At 40.9% G+C, this 13899-nt stretch overlaps 2 protein-coding genes across 5 annotated transcripts in view; both read right to left on the bottom strand.

Annotated features, from left to right (window-relative positions):
• The window catches only part of LOC106567777 (ectodysplasin-A), a 61038-nt gene extending 55294 nt beyond the window's left edge, over nt 1-5744 (bottom strand). For all 4 annotated transcript variants that reach the window (XM_014137502.2, XM_014137503.2, XM_014137504.2 and 1 more), the window contains exon 1: nt 5302-5744. In XM_014137502.2, the coding sequence (XP_013992977.2) occupies nt 5302-5601 (300 nt within the window). In that variant the 5' untranslated portion in view covers nt 5602-5744. The remainder of the gene's footprint in view (nt 1-5301) is intronic.
• Nucleotides 5745-9783: 4039 nt separating this feature from the next.
• Nucleotides 9784-13899, bottom strand: part of nalf2 (NALCN channel auxiliary factor 2) — a 46691-nt gene continuing 42575 nt past the window's right edge. The window contains exons 2-3 of the mRNA XM_014137506.2: nt 13121-13292; nt 9784-12959 (exon numbers count right to left, since the gene is read on the bottom strand). Of these exons, the coding sequence (XP_013992981.1) occupies nt 12649-12959; nt 13121-13292 (483 nt within the window). The 3' untranslated portion in view covers nt 9784-12648. The remainder of the gene's footprint in view (nt 12960-13120; nt 13293-13899) is intronic.

The raw sequence follows: 13899 nt of genomic DNA, 5'->3' as shown, positions 1-13899 counted from the left end.
ATGTTTTCTGTTTCTTTGTTTGTGGGCCAGTGTGGTTCCCAATCAGAGGCAGCTGTCTATCGTTGTCTCTGATTGGGAATCATACTTCGGCAGCCTGTTTTCCACCTGTGTTTGTGGGAGGTTATTTTCTGTTTAGTGTCTGTGCCTGATGGAACGGTTCACTTTGTTGCTTCTGGTAATTCTTGTTTGAGTGTTTCTTGAAATAAAGTATCATGAACACTTACCACGCTGCGCCTTGGTCCACTTCTTCTTCTAACAACGAGCGTTACAGTAAGTGAGCACCATACTTCTGCAAAAGCTGACTAAAGACTATATAATAGGTAACATCATATGGACATACAGTTCTGTATGTCAAGGTCACTTCAAAGCAGTGGTTTACCTTACAGATTAGTGGTAAAAACAATACATACATTTTGGCACATAAATGCATATTGTTAAACTGTTAGTTCACCGCTATACAATTGCTCAATGTTTATCTCCCTCAAAAATAGTTGCATGGGATTTGGAACACAAAGTTGGTGAACACGTACAGTACCAGTCAAAAGTCTACTCATTCAAGGGTTTTTCTTTATTTTTACTATTTTCTACAATAAAGAATAATGGTGAAGACATCAACACTATGAAATGACACATATGGAATCATGTAGTAAAAAGAGTTAATCAAATCAAAGTATATTTTATATTTGAGATTCTTCAAAGTAGCCACCCTTTGCCTTGATGACAGCATTGCACACTCTTGGCGTTCTCTTAACCAGCTTCATGAGGAATACTTTTCCAACAGTCTTGAAGGAGTTCCCACATATGCTGAGCACTTTATGGCTGCTTTTCCTTCACTCTGCGGTCCAACTCATCCCAAACCATCTCAATTGGGTTGAGGTCGGGTGATTGTGGAGGCCAGTTAATCTGATGCAGCACTCCATCACTCTCCTTGGTCAAATAGCCCTTACACAGCCTGGAGGTGTGTTGGGTCATTGTCCAGTTGAAAAACAAATGATAGTCCCACTAAGCGCAACCAGATGGGATGGCGTATCCCTGCAGAATGCTGTGGTAGCCATGCTGGTTAAGTGTGCCTTGAATTCTAAATAAATCACTGACAGTGTCACCAACAAAGCACCCCCACACCATCACACCTCCTCCATGCTTCACGGTGGGAACCACACATGCGGAGATCATCCGTTCACCTACTCTGCATCTCACAAAGACAGGGCAGTTGGAACAAAAAATCTCAAATTTGGACTCATCAGACCAAAGGACAGATTTCCACCAGTCTAATGTCCGTTGCTCGTGTTTCTTGGCCCAAGCAAGTCTCTTCTTCTTATTGGTGTCCCTTAGTAGTGGTTTCTTTGCAGCAATTCCACCATGAAGGCCTGATTCACCTAGTCTCCTCTGGACAGTTGACGTTGGTGTCTGTTACTTGAACTCTGTGAAGCATTTATTTGGGCTGCAATCTGAGGTGCAGTTAACTCTAATGAACTTATGATCTGCAGCAGAGGTAACTCTGGGTCTTCCTTTCCTGTGGCGGTCCTAATGAGAGACAGTTTCATCATAGCGCTTGATGGTAATTGCGACTGCACTTTAAGAAACTTTCAAAGTTCTTGACATTTTCCGGCTTGACTGACCTTCATGTCTTAAAGTGATGATGGGCTGTCGCTTCTCTTTGCTTATTTGAGCTGTACTTACCATACTATGGACTTGGTCTTTTACCAAATAGGGCTATCTTCTGTATATCACCCCTACCTTGTCACAACACAACTGATTGGCTGAAATGCATTAAGAAGGAAAGAAATTCAACAAATGAACTTTTAACAAGGCACACCTGTTAATTAAAATGCATTCCAGGTGACTACCTCATGAAGCTGGTTGAGAGAATGCAAAGGGTGGCTACTAAGAATCTCAAATATATTTCTTTAACACTTTTTTGGTTACTACATCATTCAATGTGTGTTATTTCATAGTTTTGATGTCTTCACTACTTTTCTACAATGTAGAATATAGTAAAAATAAATAAAAACCCTGGAATGAGTAGGTATGTCAACTTTTGACTGGTACTGTACACTGAGTGTACAAAATAGGAGGAACATTGATATAGATATATCCGAACAGCCTCAATTTGTCGGGGCATGGACTCTACAAGGTGTCGAAAGCATTCCACAGGGATGCTGGTTGACTCCAATGTTTCCCGCAGTTGTGTTATGTTGGCTGGATGTCCTTTGAGCGGTGGACCATTCTTGAAACTGTTGAGTGTGAAAAACCCAGCAGCGTTGCAGTTCTTGACACACTCAATCCGGTGCGCCTGGCATCTACTACCATACCCCGTACCCTCTGAATGGCACACATACACAATCCATGTCTCAATTGTCTGAAGGCTTAAAAATCTTTCTTTAACCTGTCTCCTCTTCATCTACACTGATTGAAGTGGATTTAACAGGTGACATCAATAAGGGATCGATCAGCTTTCACCTGGATTAATCTGGTCAATCTATGTCATGGAAAGAGCTTGCATTGGCTCCCAAAGCTGATGCCATTTCCTAGACATAAGCTCTGTGGGCTAACACAATCTTGAGTCGTGACCCAGGTTAGAAACTAATTGGTCACACTAATTAGCTGCTCCAAACAATGAAAATGTGTTATTTTGTCCAGTCTCATGCAAGAGGTAAATCCCTTTATGATATAAAAAGCTTTCACCTGCAAAATAATACTCAACAGGAAACCTTTTTTAGGCTTTTTTACTCTTTAGTTAGCAGTAACTCTGTCCCTCCTGTTTTCTAAACATACCGAAAGACACAATGTTTTTGTATGAATAGCTTCCCATAAGAAAGAGAATAACATTTGTGTAGCCACTAGCTAAACCCTCAAGATAATCTAAAGCAAAGCAGGTGCATATCATGGCAAACATCATCCACAATTAGGGACATTCAAACATTCTTTCCTAACTCCCTTGCAAAGATAACAAAACTAGTAACAGTCTTGACACCTGTCCCCAGTAACAAACATGGCTCGAGGCCCACTTGTTCCTTTGAAAGCATTCCAAATAAATAAATGACAACCTACAGCTAAAGTAAACACATCATTCTTGACCACACATCTACAGTTCATCATCAGGGGATGATCTAATTGAGGGGAGGGAGGTGGTTTGTCATGTCGTGGTATGTGTGTGTGTTAAATGAATGTGTGTTTACTTATGTTTTATTAGCTTGAGTGGTGGATATTACAATAGATTATGTAAAATGACATAGGGCCCATCCCTAACTCTAACCTCTATAAATAACTACAGCCCTCAGATTGAACCCTGACCACATACCGTCTGGATGGTTCTTTGATTCAGGTTTTTGCTTAAATCTATGGTAATAAGGACTCAATGCAATTGACAATACAGACAAACGCAAACAATAAACACATCCATAATCGTAATTACAAATATGGTGCCTAAATCAACTCTAAAAGGTCTCTCACTTCTTATATATGTCTGCATCTATATTAACATGTACTGCCATATGAACATTCTCCCACAATGCTCCATTTTAATGGAGTTGAGTAATTGAGTGGATGTAATTACTTGCGTTGCACAACGTTGCTTTTAAGGTAATATCCTGTAAGAAATCTCATACTGCAACGGAGCACAAGGTCTGATTTAATAGTGATGTTGAGGGTTGGAACCGGATATTTGTGTGGAGCTAACTGTGCTAGTTAGAGATTTCACACTGAGCTCTGGAGGCAAGCCACAATGCCTGGGGAAGTTGAAATGACGAAGCGGGGGGTCGTATACCTGCTATAGTTCATTCACAATCTCATTTGGGCTTTTTGAGGTCTTTTTCTCAATATAAACCTCTATGAACAAACCATCCATAGGCCTACAACAAACATAGTGACTGAACTTAAAAGCTAAGGATTTTTTTATAAGTCTACTAGGGGATTTAAAAGAAAAAGAAAAAGAATTGCAACCACTAGTGCTGTGTAGTACTTTCACAGCTGGCATCAAGGTCAAAGACAACAACGTGGATTCTGGAGAACTCAGAGCAACATGATCACAACCAAATCATTCAACTTTTCATCTCATCTGATTATAATGTCGATGAGGGCCAGGTGGATCTTAACATTGTCGAATTATGTGTAATTTAATTGATCTGAAATTGAAAGGCATCCACTGACTGTCGTCTTCCTACCATATGTTTCTGTGCAGTAGTACTTTTCACATGGCTTACCATGCTCCTGTAAAATAATATTTCAAACCACGCACATTTGGCATCTTACACACTATAGCCTCAGACAAGTGGGAGCTCTGTCCCATTATGTCAATTCACAGGCTAAAAGAATAGCTGACGAGAACTTTAGCACCTTTTATGATTTGATTCCAGTAACAACTCCAATGGCCCCAGGTGTTTTCTGCCCTCATGACGAAATTGTAGGCGATTATAATATGCCAACAATGCAGTAAAATGTGTGAGTTGCTTGTTAATACATGGAGGGGATGGGTGTAATCTTACTGTGCCACATGCTGATGGCATGCAGTATTCTCGTAGGTGTCTGCTCGTCTCAACATGCACCACCAGGTCACTCAAACCATACACTCACTTTTCAAATCCTCGCCAAACCACTTTGGAAAAAGTACTTTCACCAAAAGCATTATTAAGCATTATCAATCTCAAGTAACAATGGAGAATTGGGCACCACAACTGTGAAATTCTGATTTGTATTACTATAAGCATACTGCCAACCTGCAACGAGACTGTATCATCAAAGAAAGCCTAAGTAGTTCTCATTTGAGAACCATGGACCAATATATTATTCTGTCTGATCAAGGACAAATGAAAGGTTCTAAATGATGACAGTCAATAGCCTAATCATCATACACATTCATGATAGACATTGGCAGTTGTTTCAACATCCCACAAGTGAAAAATATGTTAACCATGTGATCATTCCAGGCACTTTATGCAAAGCACACCCTGGTAGGAAAATAGCTCTGCATGAGGTCCCCCACGTTCTAGACATCATACCGTTAATCATCAGTAGGCTAACCATGTATGCGCACCCTGGGGCCACTTGTTCATCTGGTCAGGTAGCTTAAATATTGAGAATAAGCAACTGAAATGCAAGGTCTTACAAAGATGTTTAAAGACCAAAAGTAATGTCCATATTGAACATACAAATAGTTATTTGTAATAAATTATCCATAATCTGTATAAAATAATTTGGTGTATATGGCTACACTTTGGTCCCTGATGTGTATTTCAATGCATTCTTACAAAATGTAGATATGTGTCTAGTGTTAAACTATTACAGAGGCGATAACTATCCTACCTGTATATCAGCTGGGTAGCTGATATCCAACAGCTGGAATACTGGAGAATATCGGTCATTCATATCGGTTGCGGCCGGTGACACTGTCTCCTCTCTGTTCTTCTGGAGAATCTCGCGTTTCACTTCGGATCTCAGGTCCAAATAACAGAAAAGCGTAACTAGATGCAATGAAAGGGATAAGACGAAGAATCCCAGAAAGATTTTACAGTTCTTACACTGTTTCCTGCAACTGCAGGTAGACTCTTTTAAGTCACTGTCCTCTAAATTTGCTAACTTTTCAGACAGCGATTTGGGTGCCATGTCTAAATACTCTTTCAGTCGTTGCTATTTCAGCATACTCGGCTTTTGTCTATGATGCTATGTCCCTAACCTGAGCTGACTGATGCTCAAACGATAGCACAGTGACAGTTATCTCCATCCACATCTAGTCAGGGGGACGTACGGTAACCCACACACTGATACCGTAAAATAAAGCGATCCCGTTTGTTAGATCCGCCCCTCCGTCTCTCATTGGCTATTACACAAAAAAAGGTAATTGCTATGCGGGGTCCTTGAGACGTCCCTACCCCATTGAAGTTGAATTGTAAAATGGTTAAGCTAAGGGTTTAGGTTAGGGTTATGGTAAAGATAGGGGTTAAATTTAGGGTAGGGACGTCCCAAGGATCCCGGATTGTACTAACTCACTGAAAAACTGGAAGATCAAACTTTAGTGATGAATGGTGACCTTGTCCTGTAGCTAGATCAGCCAAAAGAAGAACATACATCTTTCTACGTGCTTCGGAGACAGACAGACAGACAGACAGACAGACAGAAGACACGCAATCTACACATGTGCACATGGATGTTGTATTGTAAATATGTGGTGGTGGTGGTGTGGTGGCCTGAAGGAACACACTGAATGTGTTGGGTAAGGTGTTATGAAATGTCATGTAGTATTTTAAACTATATGTAACTGTCTTATGTTGCTGGACCCCAGGCAGCAGCTAATGGGGATCCATAATAAATACAAATCTTGAATATAATGTAACCTGTCTTGAATATAATGCAACCTGTTAGAGGTCAATATTCTGGCTTACCTGAGACCACACACAACCTAAGTGTATTTCAGAGACACACATTCTGAATGCTTAGCCATGCACCATAAATGACAGGTGTCACTACGTACAGTAACCGGGATCTTCTGGACAAAAGCTTTCACCTAAAAATGAGTAAGGGATGCTTTTATACATTTCACATGTCTGCCACAATTCAGGATCCCCTGAGAAACATCAACCAAAATGATGGTTCTTATGCTGTAACACTATTTGGGGGTATCAATAACCTTGGAGTCATGCTATGTAAATTATTTTGGTGACATATCTTTTCTGGGCGCATGCCCACAGCCCCATTGCTTACTCACTGGTCATGCCCCCAACATTATTACAATATCAACAGCTGAAGACATACGAGGCCTTCTGAAAGCACATAGAGCTGACATCTTTAAAGTGTTAATATAAAAGTCATTATAGCGTTATAGTAACATATGTAGAGCAGTATATTTTCATACCCTCAAGCCTGTCAGTTAAAAGGACAGGAATTGTGAAATTCATATGTCAAACAACTTTGAATAAACATACTCGCATGATCAAGTTCTGTTTTCTGCCAACGAATTCAGCCATTCTTCCACTATGACTGATAGCCAGTGCCCATTGTCGCATGAAGCACATCCTGTCATCAGCCATGAGGATCTATGACCTTATCCATCTTCTGTATGTATTGGATAGGGATATACATTTTGGTTCTGTGACAGTGCACTGTTTATGTCTCATAATGAGATCATGTGTGATACAGTTGGATATAGTGACGATGATGCATCATGTGAAAATGGCAATGGAAAACCATGATGGCTCCCTATTAATTTCCTCTTGTAAACACTGTCATTTGTGTAAAATACACATTCAAATTTTCCAGTTACACATTTAAACCTACTATAAAACAGATGCAGTGCAGTGTGAGTTTCTTCATGACCTGACTGGATTTACCAAATCCGCCCATTCAAGTCAACTCAGACATTTTGTTCACAGCTGTTTGGTTATAATTATATGCTGTTTAAAACATGTCTAATGAATCTCTCTCTCACTGCCTGTCACACGTTCAGGTCCACAGGAGTATCTCAATGGGCCTGTGGAGGTGGGGGGGATTGAACCGGGACTGGTTTTCCACTTTCCAGCGCTGAGCCCCTTCCATGTCAGAGCTATCTGTAATCCTCAAAGTGTTAGACTCCCTTTGAAACAGCAGGATCTGTCAGCTCTTGGCATGGGGAGAGAGAGCGGTGCTGCCCAGCTCACTCCAGTCTAGGCATCTGTCACAGAACACTTGGCTGCAAGACTTCAAATATTATGGACGGTGTTTGGCTATAAATTGGAAAAATATGATTAAAACAGGAGAGTGTAATAATTTCCTCATGCCCACTAAAAAGATCAACGTAGTATATTATGGGGCCTCCCTTAAGCCCCACCCCCTCATCCATCTGATGATTTCACAGTGAAAAGCATTAAAGCAAATACAATGGCACAATGACAAGGCCCTCAGCATACAATACTCTAGTACCTGGATCCCTTTTTAGTTGTTTGTTTGAAGGATTTGATGAATAGCTGCATACACTACCAGTAACATGTTGATGTCGGACTAGTCACTTCTTATTTTAGTGCCTGAGAGCCTCTGGCCTCTCACTGGAAAGGACAGTGTTCAAAATGACAGTCAACCACAATCTTTTCACATGCACAGTAATGGTGTAAAACATTGTCTGTGACCTATATCCTTCCTCGTTGATGTAATCTCTCAGGTCATAAGGTAACATTATGTGTTGACCTTCTGAGTTTATTTGACCACCACATGAGCACTGGCCATAGATATATTGTTGGTAAGCCTGGAAAACTACAGGAAAGCTTTAGGATCTGCTGGTTTCTGTTTTGTCAATGTTTCATCACAATAGGCAGTAAGTGACTCCATCTGGTTTTCCAAGTCTAGATCTGTTGTGGATTGGTAGGCAACCCCAGGAGCCTGCAGACACCAAGGCCCCCAAGGGTAAGGAATGCCCATCACTGTCATAAAAGAGTAAAGCAGTGATTACAGCACTGTTGTTTTTATGCATAACAGAACAGACATGAACATACATAGAATCCCAGACAACCCCTGTCTATCACCCACTAACATTCAGGGGTGCTATGTAAATACAGGCAAAACAATCACTGACCCATATTTATTCTATTCAAGTATGCCCGAGAATATATCCAGCGTTAACTAGATGATCATGTTTCTACATAGTGATACATGTCTACAGACATGACAGTGGTGGGTGGGAAGGTCATAGGTAATACATTGACAAAATAAAACAGTTTGTGGGGGACATACCTTAAATCATGGATCCTTTGTCTCCATCCCAGAACCAAGTGGGGCTGTCCCTATATCTTTCATGGGCCATGTCTGTTCCTTAAAGAATTAACTTTAGAAAGGACTTTCTGTAGAAGCACCCTTCCAAGAGCAATAAAACAAGCTTCATATAAATATGCCTTTTATCACTTTCCAGCATTGGGAATGGATCATGCTTTTAGAGGAGCTTTATGAGATCCAATGTTCAGAATGAGATTTGAACATCAATACAACAGAGAACTGGGAAACGGCCCTTTTCTGATGTGAAGATTTGCTGTGATCCATTATTTTTCTCAACATCTGACAGACGTCAACAGAACAGCAGATGTATTAGAGAGACCAGGCCCTCACACTGCACTGTTTGAAGAGAAATATAACAACATTATTGCAAAAATCAATCAGACACAAGTGCTGTCAGAGTGGATATACTGTACACTGTAGTACCACCAAATAATGTTGGAGACTACTTCAGCAGATAATATGCATAATTCACAAGGACATGAATAGGCCACTCACAAGGTAATCATTTCAAAAGGTGTACCATTTACAAAACACTTGACCATGCTAATGTGGTTTCTCACTCCAGTGTTTAAAGCGAAACTAAAATAAGAACATACTTACACACAGAGTAGACTTTTTTGTTTTCTAAGGCAATTTGCTTATCAGGACATACTGTCACACATCACACTTGAAATGTGATTGTGATAATCCAATGTGCAGTAGTTATTGTCTATTTGTTGATGTTCCAGGAATTTCACTGATCCTATAACAGTAGGAAGTTAAATCATATTGTTTAACAGTAATCAGTATAAAACCTTCTCACTGACATTGATGATGCAGAAATAGTATGGTGCTGCAGACAGTTCTTTCACAAATATACAGTACAATGATTTTCTCACACTTCACACTTAACAACAGCTCTCTCTACTGGTAAAATAGAGTACCACAGATGACATGATTTATGTGACCTATCAACTGATATATTTCTCTGCATGATTATGAGGGTGATGCTCACCTTTAATCTACATTTCAGGTTGTATAACATTGTACCGCTCACAAAAAGAGAGGCTGTTGATGAACAATTGTATTACTTTATTGGGCTTTAACAGTGAGCAGGCACTGATCCGCCCAAAATACAATAGAAACAGAAAACCGATTTCATATATACAGGTTAGCTAGAAACACAGATAAGGGATAATATTTGTTTTTAGAACGGAATTAATTAGCACAGTTTCAAAACAATCTCAGAGAAAAATAAATGTTATTAGAACTAGTGCAAAAAGTTCTAAACATTAAAGCACAGTGTATAAAATGGCATAAGAAGTATTTCCCTTACAGAATACAGGCTTAGGACACCAGTGTAGATTTATATCCCCTTTCCCCTTATCTGATAGGAGGTACGATTCCTTCATATTCTAGTAGGATGAGCAACAGCCATGACTGATATGAAGGGTACAAGTGGCCTTTTTGGAAATAGGGAGACCAGACAATGTTTCACATGTTAGTCATACAAGGCAGGCAGGATTTTCAATCCCAAGGTATAGTTATCAACATGGTTGTCTCTTTTACAGTGTTTGGTATCTTCAACCAGTTTATAAATCAGCATGTCAACAATGTCTGTTAGATATTCAGTTAAACACCACGTAAGAAAAATAACTATCTTTTAGCAATATAAACTAAAGAAACTAGCAGTTCGTTAGACACTGACATAAAATGAGTGCCTACTAATTCATTGTAGGCATTAAAAGGCTACAGTGATTTATATATTTTATTTAGGATAAATAAAGAATCTCATAAATGTCATACTTTTTTAGATCATATATTCAAATCCAAGTTCAATTCATATACATATACTCTGTAAAAACCTCTGCTATGATATAGTTTTTCAATAGTAAAATAGTTACAATAGCTTTGTTAGGACATAAACAGTATGCCTGTGTTGTGGTAGACCAAGGTCACATACAGTATGTGTTTGGGAGGTGAACCCAGGATTACCCTAAAACAATAGTTTTGGCTTAGAATGACTTTGTAAGATACAAATAACGTGTCAAATATATTTGTATTTGTGAATCAATTTGTCACATTGGAAGACATCTTATTTCAGCTTCCCAAAGACAAGCCCAAATTTAAAAAACATTAAAAAAAAGATAATACACAGATTATGCCAGGAAAAGAGAGGTCAGAATAATTTTATCTTATAAATCAGAAACACATGAGAACCATTTATATAATCATACTCTAGCTCTTCTTTACAAATAACAATACCGTGCCAACAGATGACCTTTATGAAAAAATCAAGGTGGATCTTTTTTCATATCTCTGATATTTAGAATATATATATAAAACGTCTTGGTTCTTTCCAAATAATGTAATCACTCTATTTCACATTGAGGGCATAGACACGCCCTAAATCTCTACTGTGACAGAAATTGTTTTTGATGATGCGACGCATTCGCATCTTGAAAATATTTTCTTAAACATTTAGCCATGATTAAGGGCCTCCTGCTCCAATTAGCCACTCTGGGTCTTTGTTATATGTTATATGTGGTAAATTGTCTGTTTTATGAGTAAGAAATGATTGGTGTAGTTATAATCCAGACAGTCTTCCATGGCACAATCATCTACCTTCTGTAAGCGATTAGACACCCAGGGGGAGTTTCCACTGGTTTCAATCAGCTTTGCATAGACACATGTTCCTCCACAGCATTAGTAGTGTACCTCTGACATCTATCAAAAACAACATGGTTTACCTTCGGTTAGGATCTGTAATATAATATTTGCATGAAATTATTCTGCTTGGTATATGACAATGAGGGTAGTGTTACTGAGAATAATAACTATATTTACTGTAAGCCAAACAAAGTATTTCTCGCGTGTATACTATTAGCTTGAAAGATGTAATGATCACCTGATTTCATGTGTTGGGTCATATAAATTATATTGCTGACTTGTTCACTGCATTCACGCGCGCACGCCGCACACACACACACACACACACACACACACACACACACACACACACACACACACACACACACACACACACACACACACACACACACACACACACACACACAACTAATAAAAATAGCATACAAGCCTGCAACTCACGCTTTTCCCAATTGTGCAGTTCAAACTCAACCTCGTACGTAACTCCCCAAAACCATCACTCAACTTATTAAATAGAGTGGTGATAAGTGAAAAAGGCCATTTGTACCCATACCCTTCTTAGAAACAGCATTCAGTACCTCTTTCAGCATGATGGGAGAGCTGCCTCTTTCCCCATGCCCTCTCATGTCCTCCTTACACGTGAGATATGGCTGGCTCTCAGTTCTGAAGCCTTATCTACCTCCATATCCCTCTGTGTTGCGGGAGGGGAGGGCCCGTGCTTCGCCACTCCTCTAGTGTGGTGGAGGGCGAAGGGGTATACCGACCTGTAGCCTTCCCTGGAGCGGTGTATAACCTCCTCACTCCTGATGTCCTGTGGAGGGGACTGGATGGAGAGAGAGGGTTATAACCTCCTCATTCCTGATGTCCTGTGGAGGGGACTGGATGGAGAGAGAGGGTTATAACCTCCTCATTCCTGATGTCCTGTGGAGGGGACTGGATGGAGAGAGAGGGTTATAACCTCCTCATTCCTGATGTCCTGTGGAGGGGACTGGATGGAGAGAGAGGGTTATAACCTCCTCATTGCTGATGTCCTGTGGAGGGGACTGGATGGAGAGAGAGGGTTATAACCTCCTCATTCCTGATGTCCTGTGGAGGAGACTGGATGGAGAGAGAGGGTTATAACCTCCTCATTCCTGATGTCCTGTGGAGGGGACTGGATGGAGAGAGAGGGTTATAAACACCTCACTCCTCAGGTACTGGGAAGGAAGGGAGTCTCTGTAGACTGGAAGCCGGGAGGAAACAGTAGAAACTCTTGTTCATCATCAGTTACTCCTCTCGGGCAGAGCTCTCCTCCAGGGGCAGGGGTACCATGGCCTCCAGGCCCACAGTGCCACTGCCCTGGACAGTAGAAAAGGAGACGACAGTATGCAGCAGGATGAGGACCAGAACACACAGTCTGAGTCTGCTGCTGCACAGTCGCGACGCAGCCGACACGGGTGGGGAGCTGCGCCGCTGCCACGATGATGACCCCGGAAGCTGGGTCAGGACGCACGCCGCCCCCACAGAGGGGTCGCAGCCACTCCATCTGACGTCACAACACTCTGGGTCTGCATTGGTTAAATGGTTTTCTAGTAGCCCTGCATCACACACAGAGAAGAAACAGATTTAAGATCCAGATGATCTTATCAGATGACAAACATCACAGGGATGTTTTCACAGTCCCTGTGAAATTATGGGAGGTGAGATAAAAATGGCAACACAAACAACAGAATGTCACAAGGCCCCAATCATACTGTACCTGTACAGATGAAACTGGATTGTCCTCCGTAGACCAAGTCGTCATTGTCTGGTAACACAAAGGGGCACATGGTCTGGACCTCCAGACAATATTGCTTGCAGGGAATCCTGTGTTGACACTGGCTCTGGGTGGCGTTGAAGTATTCTGAGCATAACCAGGCTTTGTAGACTGACTGCAAGAAAAGAGCACAGCGCCTGGCGGCTTTCACACACAGCAGGTTTTTGTCACAGCAGTGCCCGAGGTGATAATGGGTGTAATTGAGGATAATGGATGGACATTAAAACCATTTCTACAGTATTAGCAGCTATTACAAACATCTACTATCTTCTGCTGAGGTGGCCATAAGTGGACAGATGATACTAATTGGGCTGACTACAGTGCAAGAAAACCTTGTCAAACAAAGTCAACCCGGTATACACTTCATCAACAGTTTACTCTCAAGGCTATAACCATATAGTGAAACTTACTGAGTCAGCATATGTGGTAATGCACACTGTAAAATCACTGTAACAAGCACTGTATGGGGCCAGCAAACTGGAGTACAGTACAATGTATCTAAAGGAGATCCAGGGCATATCTTCAACCTACTCAGAAAGCTCTTCACCAGGCCCTGTGTATGATAAAGTAAGAGAGATAAATATAGCTGTTAATATGAGCAAGTTGGCAGCAGCTCTCCATAGACAGATGCACAGGAAGCAGGGCAGCAGTGATGTAGACAGAGGACCACAGCAGTTTCTTCACCTCCGCTCTGCTGTGGAGCCAAGGGCTACTGCTGTCAT

The sequence above is a fragment of the Salmo salar genome, chromosome ssa13, assembly GCF_905237065.1.
Source record: "Salmo salar chromosome ssa13, Ssal_v3.1, whole genome shotgun sequence".
NCBI lineage: Eukaryota > Metazoa > Chordata > Actinopteri > Salmoniformes > Salmonidae > Salmo > Salmo salar.
The sequence above is the reverse complement of the archived record's forward strand: the minus strand, read 5'-3'. Positions and strand labels throughout refer to the sequence as shown.